General features: G+C 32.7%; 1 protein-coding gene across 19 annotated transcripts in view; it reads right to left on the bottom strand.

Annotated features, from left to right (window-relative positions):
- The window catches only part of LOC130893399 (zinc finger protein 37-like), a 225185-nt gene that overhangs the window by 13101 nt on the left and 193108 nt on the right, over positions 1-18976 (bottom strand). For 11 of the 19 annotated variants that reach the window (XR_009059199.1, XM_057799466.1, XM_057799460.1 and 8 more), the window contains 6 exons: positions 9596-9746; positions 3398-3589; positions 2356-2520; positions 1288-1431; positions 963-1150; positions 40-358 (listed from right to left, as the gene is read on the bottom strand). Coding sequence is in view for 17 of the 19 variants with exons in the window: in XM_057799466.1 (XP_057655449.1) it covers positions 40-358; positions 963-1150; positions 1288-1431; positions 2356-2520; positions 3398-3589; positions 9596-9746 (1159 nt within the window). In the remaining 2 variants the exon portion in view is untranslated. The remainder of the gene's footprint in view (positions 1-39; positions 359-962; positions 1151-1287; positions 1432-2355; positions 2521-3397; positions 3590-9595; positions 9747-18976) is intronic. The other 8 variants (XR_009059200.1, XM_057799478.1, XM_057799468.1 and 5 more) reach the window with 5 other exon arrangements.

Raw genomic sequence — 18976 nt, 5'->3', positions numbered from 1 at the left:
TTTCGGAAACTAGTTTATCGTTTATCGAAATATGCTTACCGTTATGACGCAGCGGACTATGATTACTTTCTTGTTGGTGTTGACTAAGCTGAGGCAAGGCCTGACTCATCGCTAGCCTTAACGCGGTCTCAGCTTGTGATCTAATCAGCGCTTCAGCGTGCTGCATTCTAAGCGCCTCTTGCTGCTGTTGCGATTGCTGCGACGACGACATATCCATAACGGACGATCTCATTACGTCCATATTTCGAATACTGTCCATAGAGGCACGCATTGCGTTCATGGCATTCATGGAAAGCGATAGGGTATCGTTGGTTATAGGAGGCGTTGATGGATTACTGGTGTTGTTTACTTGATTTGCCTAAAATGCGATTTGATATCAGTGATTTTGACGAACATTATAGAAATTTCGAATAAATTTACATGCAGTAGGAGAGATCGAGGTGAGTTGTGACAGAGAACAGTTGTGACAAAGATGTGTCGGAACCTATGACAGTTAGCGAGTTGGTAACACCGCACAATTGTTTCCTTAGAGACACGCTAGTTGACGCACCAGAGGTTTTGCATTCACCCATACTTTTTGTCATTTCTTACAACCAAATTCGAGATAAATGTTTTCGGCATTAACATTTTTGCCCAGTCCATAACAAACGCAATCGTCAATTGTCCAAGAAACTAAGGTCAATGTAGAAAACAGCCCCTTTACTCCAAATCGAACTATTGCAACAGATCAAACCAAGACATCTAGCAATCCTTCTAATAGACGCAAGATCAATATGCAAAATATGCCGAAGAAGATGCAGAAAATGCTTATAATTGCTTGTACTGTTTATATCTGGTCAAACTTTAATTCATTAATTTTGGCCATTGCAATAACGGATGTGTGCCGTTCAATACTAGTATATGTATGTATGTGCATAGAATAGAATAGAAGAAAACATTTATTAGAAAGATTTTTCACTTACTTGTGTTACACCAAGCCTCATAGCTAAATTGGCAAGATTGGCGGCAGTTATATTGGCAGCTGCTGATGAATCCGAACCTAGACCAGGAGGTACCCCGCCTTGGCCTACCATATTCGCTAAAACAGCCATTCTATTTGCCGTATGCAGTTGATCTTCTACGTTATATTGTTGATGAAGTCCATTATTACCTGTAAAACGATAATTGATCGTCAGATTTCAATATAAGACATAATGTGGGTGCATTAGTTATGCTAATAGTAACTGGATAGCTTCACTGCTTCAAAGAATAGTGGGGTTAAAAAAATTGATGGAATATTCAACTCACTTCTTAAGATATCACCTAATTTTGTATTGCAGTTATTATTATTGTTGTTCAATCCTCCTTCCGAGCCTGCTGACGATAATCTTCCGTTGCCTGAAGAACTATCACTATGAGCACTCGGAGACGCACACATGGGACTGCCACTCGCTATAATAAAATGATTGTTTTAGAAGAAAAACTGAATAAAAATGATTAGATACGTTACGTTAAATAGAAATAGAGCCGAAGCAAGGGGATCAGAAGCTGGAAATCTATTTTAGAAATTTGACAGATCAAAAGAGCTTAACAGTTTGATGATCTCAAACACGGAACGAAACAGGCAATAGAAAACTAGTTGTAAATATTTATTTAGTTTATGTTTGTTCTCACTTTTATTGCTACTTTTAAATAGGAATCTCAATCTTCCCAGATGAATCGATAATAAAATGTGGAACAGGAGTCGGGGTGGTTTCAAACGAATTAAACATCCAGAAGTCGTACAGACTGAAAACTAGATGTAATATCTTTTAAACTGAAATTTGCTTTATAGGAAAGGCTGCTAGACAATCAACACAGAGAGTCAGGTAGCATTAGCAACAGTCATGACAATAAAGTAAGCTTCTATTGGATACCTGGACACTACGAAGGAAGTAGATAGATAAAAAGTGGGTGCCGAAATGTGCTTTTACCAATGGAATTTTTGAAAAATGCTATTGACATATGATATAGGATATATGTGAAGTGATACGTCCAAGGTTCAATGAAAAGAAGATAAGATTATAAGAGTGATTCCTGGACATTGTACTACTTGTACAAGATTTGGGTAACAACAGACAACTACTGCCAAGAGAAAAATATCGAGCATCGTGGTTAGAGGGTGATTATGTAGTTAACCAAGTTTCCAAACTAAAGAAATTGTGGTAACACAATGAGCCTCACGCCTCCATTTGAACTCTGTCTTATATAGATCAAAGTGCCGCCGAAGAAACTGTAATAAGACCTAAAAGAAACCGAATTTGATGCGGATGTCAAAAACAAAACGCTTCTTAGATTTTGTTATTGAGTTTTCTCGTACAAAATATTTTCGCTTACCTGGTCCCATTCCTAAACTGAGTAGACCGCTTCCAGAGGCAGATGTTACAGCCGCGAGAATACTTTCTCTTTCCCTTCTTTCAGCAGCTGCTCTGGAGAGAACGTATTGAGCAGCGAATTGATGTTTGGGATCCATTCTCATATGTTCCATATGCGTTAGTAATCCTACGAATTACTCTTGGTTAACACATGGGGAATGTGAAAAACACGCACACATAAATTAAAATAAGCACATGAAAAAACAAAAAAAACATCTTTAACGACGTGAAAGCAAACGATAAGCATGGGGCTAATATTCTCATCAGTTTCAGTCCACATATGCAAAAAATAAAATAAAACAAAAGACTAAAACCAATGAAATTGCCATTTTTATTGTTGATAATTTTGTTCTGTTACTCATGTCAAAATATACTAATAATAATGTCGGATTTGTTCAAATACCACGAATTACATATGTGGACTTACTGACTGGTGAGAATATTATTAAAAAAAAAGAATAGAATTACCATGGCCACAATGGTAGATTGCAAAAAAAAATTAATTTAATTTAACTTATATTCAAGAATGTCTTGTGAATTAATACGTGAATGACTCGTAGTTGAAAGATAGATCTTAGAGAAGTATTTGTAGTACTTAAAAATAATATTTTCTTTAGCCTGGTTAGTTTGAGATTTGCAGGCTGATTGAAAGCGGACATTATAATAATTTTATTTCGTATCTTATTAAATTTTTTGTATTGGTATTCTCATGATTTGTAAAAAAATTTATATTCTTCTACACTACACTTAGCCTGTGCTTCTAACGAGGTTAGAGAAAAATTATATTGATTTTTTATTATGATCTACCGTTCTGTCAATTTGAAGTACTGTCTCACGAGAATATTTTACTTTCATTGAATTTTATTACGTAAGTTTTAATCAATTTTTATATTGAATAAAGCAATTTTTTGTTTAGAAAATTATTTGAAACGTTTTTATGAACTGAATTGTGTGGTCATTCTATTCCTCTAAAATAAAACAAATTTAACGTTTTTATCTGGTACCTGATTCATGAGTAAAAACGGCTTGACATACAGAACATGGCCACATTCTCAAGGAGCTCGACAATTGCGATGTTTCGGGGTGACAAGCTAAATGCTTTCTCAAAGAGCCTTCGTTGACATAGTGTTTCCCACAAACGGGACATGGATGATTGGCAGTTCTCCTTTTCGCTAAATAAGGATCGATGACGTCAACAGAAAGAGAGAAAAAAGATATAAAGCGAAGCACCCCAGGAATCTTTGTAAAAGCATTATATTTTATACAGTACTAAATATTTAAATGTATCGACATAAACTTTGTAGAAACTATGTATCTTGGTAAGTCTTAAAAAACATGTTCACCTCCGTAAAGCTGTTTTAGATTCACGTATACCCGGTGTACCTATTAACATGATTTTTGTATATCAGAAACCGCCCCAAAAACAATTTGTTTATACATCAACAAATTGAGAAACAAAATTTTACAAAATAATCTGATTAAGGGGCAATTATTGCATGTTTCGGAAAAGTTTTCGTAAATTTACTGAAAATAAGATGTATAAACGGATTCTGATATACGAGGATAGTCCCAGAAGTATTTGACCTTACCTAAAGATGGCGATAGTAGTTTGAAAACTAGAAATTACACAATCTATACAGCCTATGTTTCAAGTTTTAAAATGCCACGTTTTCTAGTATTTGTTTGAGCCATCAATAGTGAATTTGTAAACTTGGAAAAAATTTCTTGAACTAGTAAAATATTGGATATAAGAATTTAACCGAGGCCGGACGAAGACCAGCATCGCAGTGGCCGACCAAATGAGGTGAAGACTCCAGAAATATTGAAGAAAATTCCCAAACCGGTACAAGACGATCGTCGACTGAATGTGCGCGAGGTAGCAGACATAGTAAGGATTTCAAAAAGTGAAGTACATCGGATATTAATTGAAAATTTGGACATGAGAAAGCTATGCGCTAGATGGGTACCGCATTTTTTCACAATGGAACAAAAACAGCGTCTTGAAGATGTTTCCATTGAGTGTTTGGAAATGTTTCACAGAAATAATACCGAATATTTGCGCCGTTTCATCACCATGTATGAAACGTGGGTTATCAATTCACATCCAAACAAAAGACTAATCAAAACGATGGATTGAAAAGAGAGAACTGGCTTCAAAGAAGGCGAAGACCGTTCCATATGCAGGCAAGGTCATAGCGTCGGTTTTTTGGTATGCGGGTGAGATAATTTTCATTGACTATCTTGAAAAAAGTATTATGCGAACTTGTCCCAACGTTTGATGGAAAAAATCAAGCAAAAAGGCCGCATTTGGCTAAGAAGAAAGTGTTGTTGCATCAAGACAATGCACCAGCTCACACATCCGTTATTGCGATGGCCAAAATTGAGGAATTATAGTTTGAATTGCTACCTCATGAACCCTATTCGACAGATTTAGTCCCTTCGGATTATTTTCTATGCCCAGACTTGATAAAATGGCTCGTTGGTCAGAGATTTTCCCCCAATGAATAGGTGATGTCGGCAATTAATGGCTATTTTGAGAAGCTTGACGATTCTCATTATAAAAAAAGTATCGATTTTTTCCAAAAGTTTTATGTTTTCTTTATTGAGCCAGATACTTCTGGGACCATCCTTGTATATACTGTAACTCTTATTGGGACATCTGGTACAAATTAAACTTTAACATCTAATTGTTGCATCAAAGGATTGATGTTAATCATGGATTTTATCGATAAGATATAAAAAATCGTTTTTTGAATTTACATTATAGATGATTCAACAATTAAATTTTCTCATTACGTCTTGGTGACCGTTTTCCCATAGATGTAATAGAAGGTTAAAGTCACTGTGTGTCGAATCAGGAGACAAGGAAGAACGCGAAAGTCTATTTATGAAATATTGACTATATCTCATTTTTTTCATTATAGTTACTGTACACGAAAATGAATTTAAACGTAGCGAAGGAAATGTGTGAAACAATAATAATAATAAAAAAAGGGAAAGAAAAAAACTGGTGTAGCGAAAGTGTAAAAATGAAAAATAAAACAAGAAAAAACTGTACAACAAAAACAATGGAAGCTACAATAAATACAAAGATGGGAAGATACGGAAGTTGTTAATAACGAAAAACAAACGGATAGGCGGGGAAATGGGGTGAAAATAAATAAGGTCCGACATGGAAATGAAAAGTTATTGAAGCTAAAAGCCCTTAAAGAATATAAATATCATGCAGGCCCATATATAACATCAAAAATAGGAAAATGACTTATAGATACTGTAAAAATTAAGGCAAGAATTCTGTGATGAATAAATAGAGGTTAATGAGAAAATAGGAGAAGATTATGAGCGAATGAATTTTCCACTGGAAAAAAGGAAAATCGCCCAACAGAGGTGAAGCTTTGATACTTTTAGATTTTTAATAGGATAATGCAGAATCAGAAAATCTGTGGAGTAGAAATGAGACATAGCAGGAACCAAAACATATGACTTTACACAAATTCACTTCATAGGGAGTGAAGCTAATTTGTTCCTACCATTTATTTAGATTCAGTTGCTTGCTGCAACTGAATTTTACGGTCATTCTAAAACTTTGTTATTATAAGTGATCATAGGGTTTCTTGATACGATCAGCAAATCATGTGATAGTGATCAAATTCGATTTAATGGAATGTTTCAACTGTGTAGCCGTAATTTGTTTTGAAAACCAAAGGTTAGATTAGGTTAGGTCCTTGTAACATGCGAAAAGAAGCTTATGATCAACAATATTTCACAGTAAGTATCGTAGTCAAGCATGTTGGTTTGATTTGTAAATAGTTGAAAACAATATTAACGTTTATGTCGATACAATAAAAAATTAGAAACTATACAAACTCTATTCCAAAATAGAGTTTGTTCAATTTCCATTCTCACCGATGATACATTAACTAATGTTAATAAAGCAAATAAATGAAAAGCGTATAAAAGGACGGGGACCCGCGAAGCTCCATGTTACATAACTATAAATTGTTATGGATTTCAAATCTATTATTTTCCTATAATATTAATCTTTAGTGTTTCACTTTCAACATTTTTTCAATTCTATTACATATTTTTAATATGCTGATTTCCAAAAAGCATTCAGTTTTAATCCACCAGCTTTAGTTTTTTAAAAAACAGTTATCTATTTGTGTGTCTTTTATTTCTATATGTGTTAAAATAGTAATTATTATGATGGTTTAGTGGTTCTCTCCGAACTGTTGGACACGCTTCCAATTCGACACTGATCGGATTGGCGGATACCCAATTAGGATGATTATGCATCCAAGCTTCCAACTCTTATCACTTTTTGGTTAAACTCGACGCAATTATCCCTAGGCTTGATTCAAATACTATCGTGCGTAAATTGCACTGTATTTGGAAGAGGAAGATGAAGAAACTCGCAGAACTTTGGTGATGGATACCAGAATCCGCATGTTTTGGGTATATTCTTCTTGGAAAACAAGATCCACAGAAAGAGAATGTGGATTACACCACTTGAAACCAAGTACAATTTATTCCTCATAAAATCTGAAGCCGAAAATTCATCATGATTTCCAAGAAGGATGTAAAAATACAAAATAAGCTCTTTTTCCATTAATTTCTTTATCTTGCTTCGTTGTTCGTCGTTTGTGAGTAAATTTAATTTTGAATGTAGAGGATTTTTGTTATGTGAAAACTAAGTACCAAGGGGTAAGCCCTATTACACTCGGAGTAGTTTTAGTTGTAGTTCTCGGAGAAGACATGCCTTGGAAGCTGATTCCACAAGCTTGCACTTCTCCAGAGAAAGGCGTCCCCATAAATTGACGTTCATGAGCCACGTCTGCCTGTCGAGAGGGTCTTGGAGGTACTGCTCTAGGTGGAATTATGTCGGACAGCTCGAAAGAGCATCTGTCGTGATAGTATAGGTAAAACAGGGTTAGGTCAACGACCTTTCTTCTAATTACTTTCTTCTGTATTGAATCGAGCATAATCAGGGCATGCTTACGAGCCGATTTCCAAATGTGCGAGCAATACTTTAAAGACGGACGAATCTGGGAGGATTAGAAGCTTTTAGAAGACTTTTTTACCCGATATTCTATTTTAATTAAAAATACTTGTTGTGGCCACAATCATTGATTAAAATAAGCACTATCATTTCCATGTGGAAATGAATATTTTTCCTCAAATACACACTTTTGATGCTTGATATGAAAGTTTTTAAATTTTAATTTATATATCATATGCTTATGATTAATTTTACTTTGCGGCGAATTCAACTGAATCAATTCTTTTGAAAGAGGAGAATGTTTCAAAATTTATTTTCAAAGATGTTCTCGACTTTAAAACTAACTAGGAATAAAGTAGGTTCGGTAATGAAGGATAATAGGCAGGGGGTGGATTTATATTCAAGCTATTCAAGTTATTTGTTAGTTTGGGCCACTAATATCAAATAACCTAGAGCTGATGGACATTTATGTAATCAATATATTAATTTCTTTGTATTTCTGCTACCTTATTTGAAAAATTGCAAACCCCCGCTTAGCTTATATATTTGTTTTAAAGGTAGGTTTTAAAATCGATTTTATTCTCTAATTTTATAATATATGCAGTTATTTGTATGTTGTTATGTATTATTTATACAGCCATGCTATAATAATACCTCAGATATTGTGATATCTTGCGATTAAGGCAAGCGATGGTTGGAGAGAAAAAAAAAGGGAAAAACATGAAAAATATGAATTCAAAGTTAATTCGATGGTATAAATAATAAATCAATGTCTAGATCCACTTAAAAATGTAAAAGGGCTTTTTTGTAGAAATCGATTAGAGTTAAAAGGATTTTTGTTCCCCTCTGTTCTATTTATTTTTTAATTGTATTCAGATTAAGGTCTGCTTTCTTTTGATTTTTGATACGGCTTTCAGCATACTTGTATTTACAAGTTTTTAAAACAAGACAAGTAACAAAAGGGGTTTTCACAAGTATCTTCCGAAAGAAAACTTCGCTTATTCTTTGATGTTGAAAGTATGTGAATCAGATTTATCAGTTTTCGTTATTTTCAGCAAATTAAAAGTTAGTGAAGCAAATAAAATGAATACCAAAGCGGACCAGCTGCAAGTTACAAGTATCAATTTAAAATTCAAAATAAATTGATTAAACTATTTAGGTCATCAGTTTAGTTGTTAAGAAAGTTACAATGAACTTTCTTCGATTGTGACTTCTTATCCAAATCGTTATTAGATAATAATTTCTCATACTTATAAATATACTGTACTTTTTTCGTTTCAAAAAGATGTGGATATTCCAAATTGTCTACAAGATGGACCCTTCTCAAACTATTTGACAACTGATAAGCTAGATTAGTAAAAATTAAGAATTACATGATGGAAGTAAAGAATGAGTTAGATCGAATCAAAATCCTTAAAAATTATTTTAGTGATTAACTGCGTTAATAGTTGAAAAAGTTTTCGAGCGGTTAATTGAGTGCTAATGATATTGAGATTCTCATTGTTGTTAGATATATTGCAGTTATTTTCCCAAGCAATTTTTATTCCAAAATTATCAACTGAATTTTTTAATATTTCGATTATTTCCTTATGCAAATAACACATTGTTCGACAGTATGCAGTTAATTAGAAATGTTTGATTGTGTTTTAATGAATATACTCCTCCTAAATATCTACATATCTCCTAAAGTAACTTTTTGTTGAAAAATCGATTGAAAAATTCATTTTTGCTAACTTTAGAGTGTGTGAGTTATCCTTGTAAAAGTTTAACCATTGGGCATGAGTCGTCCCTGGCCTTTAGATAGTAGTGTAAAATGATTTATTCCACTACACACACTACATGCAAATACGTAATTATTCATTGACAATTCATAATGTTCGAATGTATAATTTAGAAAAAATACTTAAATTTATATTCTGATTTCGTAACTCCAAAGCCCTATAACTCAAACACGATGGGACGTATGAGAATTATTTCTCAATTTCGCTGTATTAACAAACTGTATAAACTTTTGTCATAATCATAAAGCTATTTAAAATGATTTATATATTTGTCTTCCAATCAACTAATCTGAAGTAGATTTACAGTTTTTGATTTGTACAATACAATTTGGTATCAATGAAACTTGCAGTTGGTATGAAAATTAGAAAAAAAAATATACCCATGCAATTAACACAGAATACTATCAAATTTAGATACTTACTTGCTACCCCTGAGGCATTGGGATCTTTGTGGGTGTGCTTCATATGTTCCATAAGTGCTTCACCGCCAAGAAACATCTTGTGACAGAGTGGACACGACGTCGCGTTCGGTCCACCAATCAAGGCTGCATGTTGCTGCAAACGACCAATACACTGTTGACAAAACTGCGCGTTAATTTAAAGTTTAATCAAACCAATGGAGACGGCTTCTTCTCCGTGATGTCATATGTGAATAAAAGAGAGACAAATGCTGATATGATTGGTTTGATTTTAACTTTCTCTGATTTTTGTGAGGACTTGTATGGAATTAGGCAACATAGACCATCTAAAACAACATTTAATTATTTTCATAGACGCAAATTTTAGGTCACAAGAAGAGTCTAATAATGAATTAACAAAACATGTCCTGGTATCCGCTCCAATAAGGTTATTACGACTTTTAGATAAATACATATGAAATTGAAATATTTTTATTCATATTTATAGACTATATATTAATTAGCTACTAGATTTAATTTGAAATAACAACCTTAAGAACCCTTTCACGTAGTGGGTAAGAGTATCAAAAACAGCTATTAGAATATCCAAATTTCATTTGCGGACTCAACAATTTCATTTCTTAAACTTATCGGATAATAACTAATCAGTATGCTAATTGTGTCAGGGTCATTCTTCTTTTCTCCTTTTTAGACTACTTCGTTCTGTAGAATCTCTGTTAGACTCTATTTATCAATATAACTTCTGTTGATCTATCTTATATTCGTTTAGTTTTTTGTCATTTTATGAGATATAATGTCGATGATGTACCCTTTGCATGAAACAGCTATACGTCGTTCAATTTGTAAAATCCTTATGGTTGAAATTGCGACCTAAAATTTGCCCAATAGATAACTTTTTTCGAACATTTTAACAAAAATGTGTCCATGGTATAAACTAATAGTACATAAAAGTACAAAATATTATCCCTTTATTCATGCTGTTGGGATAAATGCAGTGTAAGGACCGTATTTAGTAAATATGTGTATATATGATACAATTCACTGAATATCACTTCTAAATATGATCTTATCTTCAGTATTCATGATATTAGACCTTGAATGATTTGGGACAATGAGAATACTGAGCTAATTTCTTTTGTAAATCTGAAATCATAAAAATTTTCTCACTTATTAGAGTAATGGTTGGATAGAAACTGTTCAATTCAGAAAATTAGTTTTAAAACCATTTTTTTTTAATTGAAAATCATAACGTTGATACCAAGGTTTGACTGAACAAAATAGAAAACCACTAGCTACCACTGGAATGGGAGTCTGGTGGGTCTTTATACTCGACGTTGCTTTTAGAAAACTAAACAATCGAATAAAAGTTCGACCTCAAAGTATTTCTCATAAGACACTGCATCTCAAATGAACATCTTGAGAAAATAAAAAAAAAAGCACCGGTGCCTGCAGGTTTTGTGAAGATGAGAGTGGGAACTCAAAATTTTTAATGCCTTGTTTATTTAGAATGACCTAGTGGAGAACTAATCTCCTTGAAGTCAACTCAAATGATAGCATTCATTGATGCTCTGGGACTGTACGAAAATTGTAGCAAATTTGTTCTAGCTTTAGCAAAATGGAGATACAATATGATTCTTCTTTATGAAAATTCACTGATATGTGAAGAAAAAAGCACATACTCAGATGAAAAAAATCTATTTCAGCAAGGCAAAGTTGATGAAACGACACCATAGCTGCAGATCTGGTCCCATCAAATTCAGGCTTTTTTCATACATAATATCGCTGATATAGAAATATCATAGGAAGTTAAAAAAACCTTGGTGTCACCTACAAAGTAAACTATTTTGTTAAATAACTTGTTTTTATACAGTGATTATATATTTTTCAAATTTTTTTTTACTTGTATTTTTGACAGACCCATAGAAATCTTTCAAGTATGGACGCCAATCCTTTGATTTATATTACTGGCTATTTATTAAAAGAAATATTCTATGGAAATCTTGTACTACCTGTAAAATGTTTAATGATGAAGATACATTGAAAAAAGAATCTGCTTTTTTAGAGCATAAAAATCTAAATCTAAAAGATTTGAAGTTTTGAATTTATCTCGAAGTAATATCGTCGAATGTGTTGAGAATTTAATAAAATCAGTTGTAGCAGGAGGAGCAAAACTTGAAGAATTATATAAAACTGTGCCTTTTAAGCATCCACCGAATAAACAACTAAAAAATTCTGATCCCCTTTGGTCTTTTAATACATACAAAGCTTCGAACCACCCCGGTAAGTGAACATGTATTGATTCCAATCTTCACAGCTCTGAAACAACCTCGTATAAACACTGATAACTACGAGTACCGGGTCGTGTCGGTGAGCTTTTGTAATCCTTACTTCTATCATTCCGTCGAGAATGATTTTTCTTGTCTTGGTACTATCTATGATTTTTACTTTTACTTGTCAATCCTCAATCCAGTGCCTTTATTATTTTTATTGGATTTCCAAAAACGTTGATGATATTCATATTGACCACATCATATATTTACTAACACTTTCAGTTTTTAAAGGTGAATTTATTAATTCACTCACAAATTCCACAATAATCGTTGTTTCTTTTTGATTTTTATTTTGAAAACAATAGACACATTTTTGTTCTGTTTCTACCATTAATTGTATCAATTTTTCTTTGGTCTATAATTGAAATCAGAAAATTGGTTGATGATAAATAATTTCAAACATTTGTCATCATTTTTTTGGTGAGGGGCAAGTGTTCGATGAAGAGTGTTGAAAGTACTGAACGATACAGAGGTACAGTTTTATGTGTGAATGTGTTGTAATCAAACATGATTTGGGCAATTAGATAAACGTACCGGTAATCTATACATAATTCTATTGGTTTTTATTCTTTGAAAAAATTGCTATCACAATTTTTTTATGAATATTTCTTATACTTAGCAATACCACATCGGATATAAATTAGTTTCATACTGGAATTTTAAGATTTAGTTTGGTATTTCGTGATTTTTAGAAACTGTAACCAAACGAAGTATTACCATAAAAAGCGAAGTAAAGAAAAGTACGCCAATGTTTCAACCATTGTTTATTCTATCAACAAACTACATCTAGAAATCTTATCGTATTCAAACATTTCGCGTCCAGGAACGTAAATTGTAAGACCCATAATATAAATAATTCATTTTCATTCATTTTGCCTAGCCCGAGTACGACTCTGAGCATGAAGAGAATTGAGATAGGTTAGGAAGGTTATAATAAATATCAAGTGAACGAACTGTAATTTTTTATTCAGCTCGAAAGTGGTTAGTTAGTTTATTGTAAGTATTCCAACGATCAAAGGCGTAGGTTGAATTATCTTCAGATCTATTAATAACACCACATAAATTATAAAAAAACACGCTTTTAGCAATTATCAAATTAAAAAGTATGTGTGTTTCATCAACCGTTATTCAACATTTTAAACGTTTCAATCTCCCAATGTAACCACCCTTTTCATCAACTGACACTTATAAAAGGTTATCTACCTCATCCACCACTATCAGTTAGATATCAAACGTTTATCGATAAACATATTCGTTAACAACAACAAAAATTGGAAACTACAAGTGATGAAGCAGTTTAAGCGTTCATCCTATTGCGGCAAAACCAGAGTCAGCGAGAAGTGGCCTGAGTCAGTCTGGTAACTTTCTTGGAAGGTGCGGTTCCAGGAGAAAAAGAGATCGATGACCGATTCATTGTCAACACATCGCTGAAAAATCGGGCTTTCGATTCCAACAAGAGCTCAGCGAAACGCGAGGAGTGATTGTAAGTGGCTGGACCGTCAGAAGAAGACTTAAGGCAGCTAACCTTTAATTAAAATAGGCCAGATACTGACCCCAAATTAACCGCAGCATACCGAGCAGCGCGTATACGATTTGCCAGACAATACGTCAATTGAACTGAGGAACAATGGGGCTCCGTTCTCTTAGACGAAAGCAGAGTGTGTTTGCATGGTAGCGTTAGAAGAGGACAAGTCTACAGAACACCTAGAGAAAGAATCGCGGAGTGTTGCTTAACAGAAAACGTGGCTTTTGGAGAAGGTGCCTGTATAGTTTGCGCGGTTATATCAATGGAAGAAAAAATCGAGTTGGTTTTTATTGAAACTGGTGGCGCACCAATACATAGAAGAAATTTTAGGAGATCACGTCGTTCCCTACGCCAGATTCATCGGCAAAAACTTCAACCTAATACAGGGCAATTCCCGTCCATGTATTGCAGGTTCCGTACGGCAGTATTTACAGGATGTTCGGCTAGAAATCCTGCACCAGCCACGAAGTCAGACCTCGAATCGGAGCTCACTGAAGAATGGGATAAGATCGAACAAGATCGAGTAAAAAAACTTATTCGATCCATGAAAAAGACAGAGGAGGGATCGCTAAATATCCATAGGTTGATTTCAAATCAATTTGAGGAACTTAAGCTTGTTTTTTCCATAGTTAATATCGATATAGACCACTCATTGTAAAGCCAAGACTAAAGGTTTTGAGATGTTAAAATAAGGAAAAGATTGAAAGCTACAGATTTTTTGGCTAGTAATTTTTGACCGCGTGTGTGTTACTTTTTTTTAAACGAATTGAAATGCAGGTATTTTAAAAACATTTGTGTATCCACAATAGAATGCATTTCACTTGAACAGTGGTGTTTACACTGTATATTTTCCTCCAAATTCTACGGACCGTTCTTTTGTTTCAGTTTCAAATTTATTCGTACTGTTCAAATTTTTCACTTTTAGGTTTAATTTTCCGAACTAAAAAGAAAACGAATATTCTTTTGCTCCCTAAGTTGGCACAAAATTATTTCTTTCGTTATGTGGCGGCGTGTGAGAAATGCGCACCTGGGACTATCTATGGAAAGAATAAGATTAAAAATTCTTGGAGTAGAAATGTTATTTCGTACCGTGAAAAGTGAAAAACTTTTTCCCTGCGGCAGGGGTGAATCGAATGGTTTTCTGTTTCTATCATTTACATATTCCTATCAGTATATATTTGTATGGATATTATTGTGTTGAAATAATCAAGGAATCCAAATGAAAATATAAAAAAATGAAAGTGTATGTCGAAATGTGTGTACATCAATAGTAGATAATGAGGAAACTGTCTTAAGTAAACTTGATATAAAGATTTCATTCGTTTTCAGTTACCTATATAATGATTACAGTCGTACCAAAAAATCAAATTGAAAACATAAATAAAAAATTCAATACTTCAATTAACAATCAAAATCGAACAAAATAATAAAATCAATTTTCTTGATGTCAGATTATATGAAATTAACAATAACATAAGAACGGAATGGTTCACGAAATAAACTTGGTCCTCGAGATATTTGAACTTTAATTCGTGTCATCCTATGTCACAAAAAAGATCAGGCTGATAGATCTATAGCGCCCCCAAGCCCCTGGCTTAATCCGGCACTGAGTACAAGTCATAGAGGACATAATACATTATCCAAAAATTTCACTAAACTAAAATCTAAAACACCAAAAAACAAAAGAAGGTATTAAGCAAATACCTTGTAATGATTGTGACGCTGTCTACATAGGGCAGACATCTCACTAGTTAGAAAACAGACCAAAAAGTCATCGATACGATAAAAGTAGTTTCTGGAAAAACCTTGATTTCTTCAAACGCGAATTGCAGTCTATATCATTAGAAGTGAAGTCAGTTTATGTAAAATGCTCTACTTTATAATAAAGTAGACCTTACAGCTGCTTCTAAGAACAGAATACAAGTCAGATACAGAATCAAAATGAAACAAGCAATGATGAGTTGCTCCTATGATGATAGGAATTACTTTAGTTTTGGTATACCACAGCTACTGTATTTCGATCTGCAGGTTAGGTTATGTAACTTTTCTACTTCATTATGTTTCGCTAAATTTTTCTTTCTTTTATTCTTCATTAGGTCTGATTTATATTTTTCTGCCTGTGTGTCCCATATTATTGTAGCTTCTTCACTGCTGGTTCCGAGGGATGTATTTCATTGTTGTATTCTTTAGAATGGCACAGAAGCAATGATAATGGCGAAAAGAGAAGAAGTGAGATTGAAAATAGGGTGATAAATAATTAGAAAAATATCGGACCCAATCAAGATTGATTAAAGTGAATTAAGAAATCATAACTAATTATATTGAGAAGTCAGTCAGTTTTTTTTATTTTTTTTAAACTATAATTCCGAAAATTTCGTCTTTTTGCTCACAAATATAATCAGTATACTAGTGCATTGTTTCAATTTACAACCATAAAATTTTGTTTTTGTCTCCTTTTGTAAACGCTCGTTCCATGTTATATTGATGCTTACGTGCGGACACTATTATTTCCAAGAAATAATAGGGACAAAATAGTAGGTTACTTTTTTTATCCTAGCCATTATTTCAACCATTTGTTATAAAGAGAACTAATCAATATGTATTATAAACCATTTAATGAGGACGGACTTCAACGATATGGTTTCCTATTTTTTCATATCTTTTTAAATTCATTTTGTACACGAATGTTCTATGAATTATTAAGTTATTTAAGGGCTAGTTACAATGCAGATGATTCGTTAAATATAAGCGTTATGATGAATTTTGTTCATGTTTTACAGTAACTCATTCACTTAATCCTAATGCCTTTCTATCTTTTCACGAAAAAGTTTGGCTGGAGTTGAGTAATTGCATGTGCTACTTTTCCCCCAGCTATTTTGTTTTCTATCCTGTGGCATCTTTATTTCTTCCTCCTCTTCAGTCTTCTTTCTTGTTTTTGTTAGTCAAATCCCATTCTCATAACATGGCCAAATCATCTTAATAGTCCTTCCATTTTGTTTTGAATTAATTTTAAGATCATATTTTCTCTTAAAATATTATTCTTTATTTTGTTGTACCTTATTTTATTGTCTATTTTTCTTATGAATCTCATATTTATACTCTGTAGTTTGCTTTTGTGTTTCTGTGTAAGTGCCGATGTTTTTGATCTATATGTTAATATGTCATACTTTTTTTCTATCTCTCTGTTTTTATTAGTTTTAATAGTTATTCCCCTTTTGGTCTGATACAACATCGATTGCTCTAGTTTACTCGTTTATTTCTTGTGTTAATGTCAGGCCAAGGTTTTTAAGCTTATGATCTGCTCTATTTTTGTCTTCCAGTTTTAGTTTATTTGTATTCTTTTGGTTTTAGTCTTGTGACCACTGTCCTATTTTCACTGTTTTATTTGTTTCAATCTTTTTATTTCTTCATCTGACACAATAAAAATGGGATTGGTACACATTTTGTTTTACTACTTTTGTCCTGTATCTTTGAATTTTCCTTTTATCATATTTATTGACTTTTTCGAGTTCTTTTTTAACATATTTCAATCAAGATGCATATTTGTCTAATTATATTTTATAATAGCAATACTACAAACTTGTGACGATGTATTGGAAACTAAAAAAAACAAAAGTTTTTTCGTATTTAGCCAAAAAGTATTAAACTTTTTAATAATTCAAAACTCTAGCTGGATTTAGGTTAAGTAGCATACTTGTATAATATTTGATTTTAAAGGTTTATACAACTACAGAATGAATTTTTTTATGTTTATTTTCTCGTAGATATTCTTGATGGTAGTTTCATTTCCAAGAAATAGCTAAACTAAGATTTGACGAATAATTTTATAACGAAAAACAAACGCAACAACTGCAAATGATCTTATATTTTCTCTGTTTAATATTTAATTATCCTCCTTCTCGCTCACACCCTCGCACAGTAGCAAGCAATGTTAATTTGGAGGGAAAAATCCCTAGCAAAAAATCAAGCAAATGAAGTCAAAATGTGATAAAGAATATACAGTAATTACAGACGTACACTTTAAAAAGACAAAATCAAGTAGATCTGGAATTATTGGTTTCACTATGAAAAATAATGTGGATTAAATAATAATAAAAATATGACTCTGACCAATTTACAATAAGAAATAGACATTTTTCAATACAGTAATTATTAGAGTTAACACATATTTCTTATCGATGTTTCAACATTTCCTCAGCCACCTCTGCAAACTACTGATTTATTCCATATATGACATTATTGTCGAATCGTTTTTTTTTGGCAAAAGCTTTTTAAGTTTTGGAGACAGCCGTTAATCGCTGGGGGTCAAATCTGGAGGATATGATGAATACTCAAGTAATTGGGAACCTGCTGGGCTATTGTAATGACGATTCTGGTGGCAGATAACATCGTTGCGTTTTTTAAAATCATTTCTTGTAAGTTTTAGAAAAGTTCGCATAATTAGCACTTATAATTGTTACTTATTTTTGCATTTAACTACTAAAATTAGGTCTTAAGCTTCCAAAAATACGGTTAGTACGATCTTTACAGTTGAATGCTGCATCCCGAATTTTTTTAGCGGTATTCAACCTCGATATTCCCATGCTTATTGGTCTTTAGATCATAGTGATAAATCCATGGCTTTTGTACGTCGAAGGCAACAAAAAATGTGTTTTTAAGTTTGATATTGAGTTCTGAGACCTGAATAGATGAGTACACCCAAAAGGATTTTTTGCGTGTCGTAAGGAAAAGGGATAAAGGGATAAAGGGATGAAAAATAATTCTCTTAACCTAACCTAACCTAACCACTTATTTTCAGCTACTGATATTTTGTGCCTATATTTAGATTTTTTATGACAAAATTCCGCAAATTCCTTCATCCAGTACCGTCATATTCTTTCTATGGTTTTTGCATTATCTTTCTTTAGATGAAAATTCAATTTCTTCGTACGGAGTTTTTTGTGTCAAAAGGTTAGGTCAAAAGTTACACATAAATATTGAACTAAAAAAAGTCTGGATGATTGGATTTTTTTTGCTACGTTCATGTGTCATGTGTCTATCAAAAACCAATGATTTTTTTTACGGTTCAATTGTAGCTATTGCGAATAATTAGAAAATAGGATAAAGAGTGAAAAGAGATGGGGTTGATAGGATAGATATAATCAATTTCAATATTAATCCATATATTAAAATCATCCCCTTCCATTGCGAGACACCAAGAATCCTTTTAGGTACAATCATCTAAAAATTTGAAGCCAATCGGTCAGTTCCAGTTTTCGAAACTCTAGCCGAGTCTGCAATTTCGCGATATAATTTTTAATTTGAATTTTGATGTATTTAAACACTTCAAATTCTTAATATATTACTTTTGCGAAATAAAAAGTACTATTATTTCTACATGAACATAAAGTTAATTGCAAAAATAGATACTTTTAATACTTAATATTAAGCATTTTAAATTTGATGCTCAAAATACTACATCATATCTCTTTACAGAAAATCTCATAGATTATTATAGATATTTGAAAATATAATATTCTATTTCTATTA

The sequence above is a fragment of the Diorhabda carinulata genome, chromosome 4 (genome assembly GCF_026250575.1).
Source record: "Diorhabda carinulata isolate Delta chromosome 4, icDioCari1.1, whole genome shotgun sequence".
Classification (NCBI taxonomy): Eukaryota; Metazoa; Arthropoda; class Insecta; order Coleoptera; family Chrysomelidae; genus Diorhabda; species Diorhabda carinulata.
Note: the sequence above shows the minus strand (reverse complement) of the source record. Positions and strands in the feature narration are given on the sequence as shown.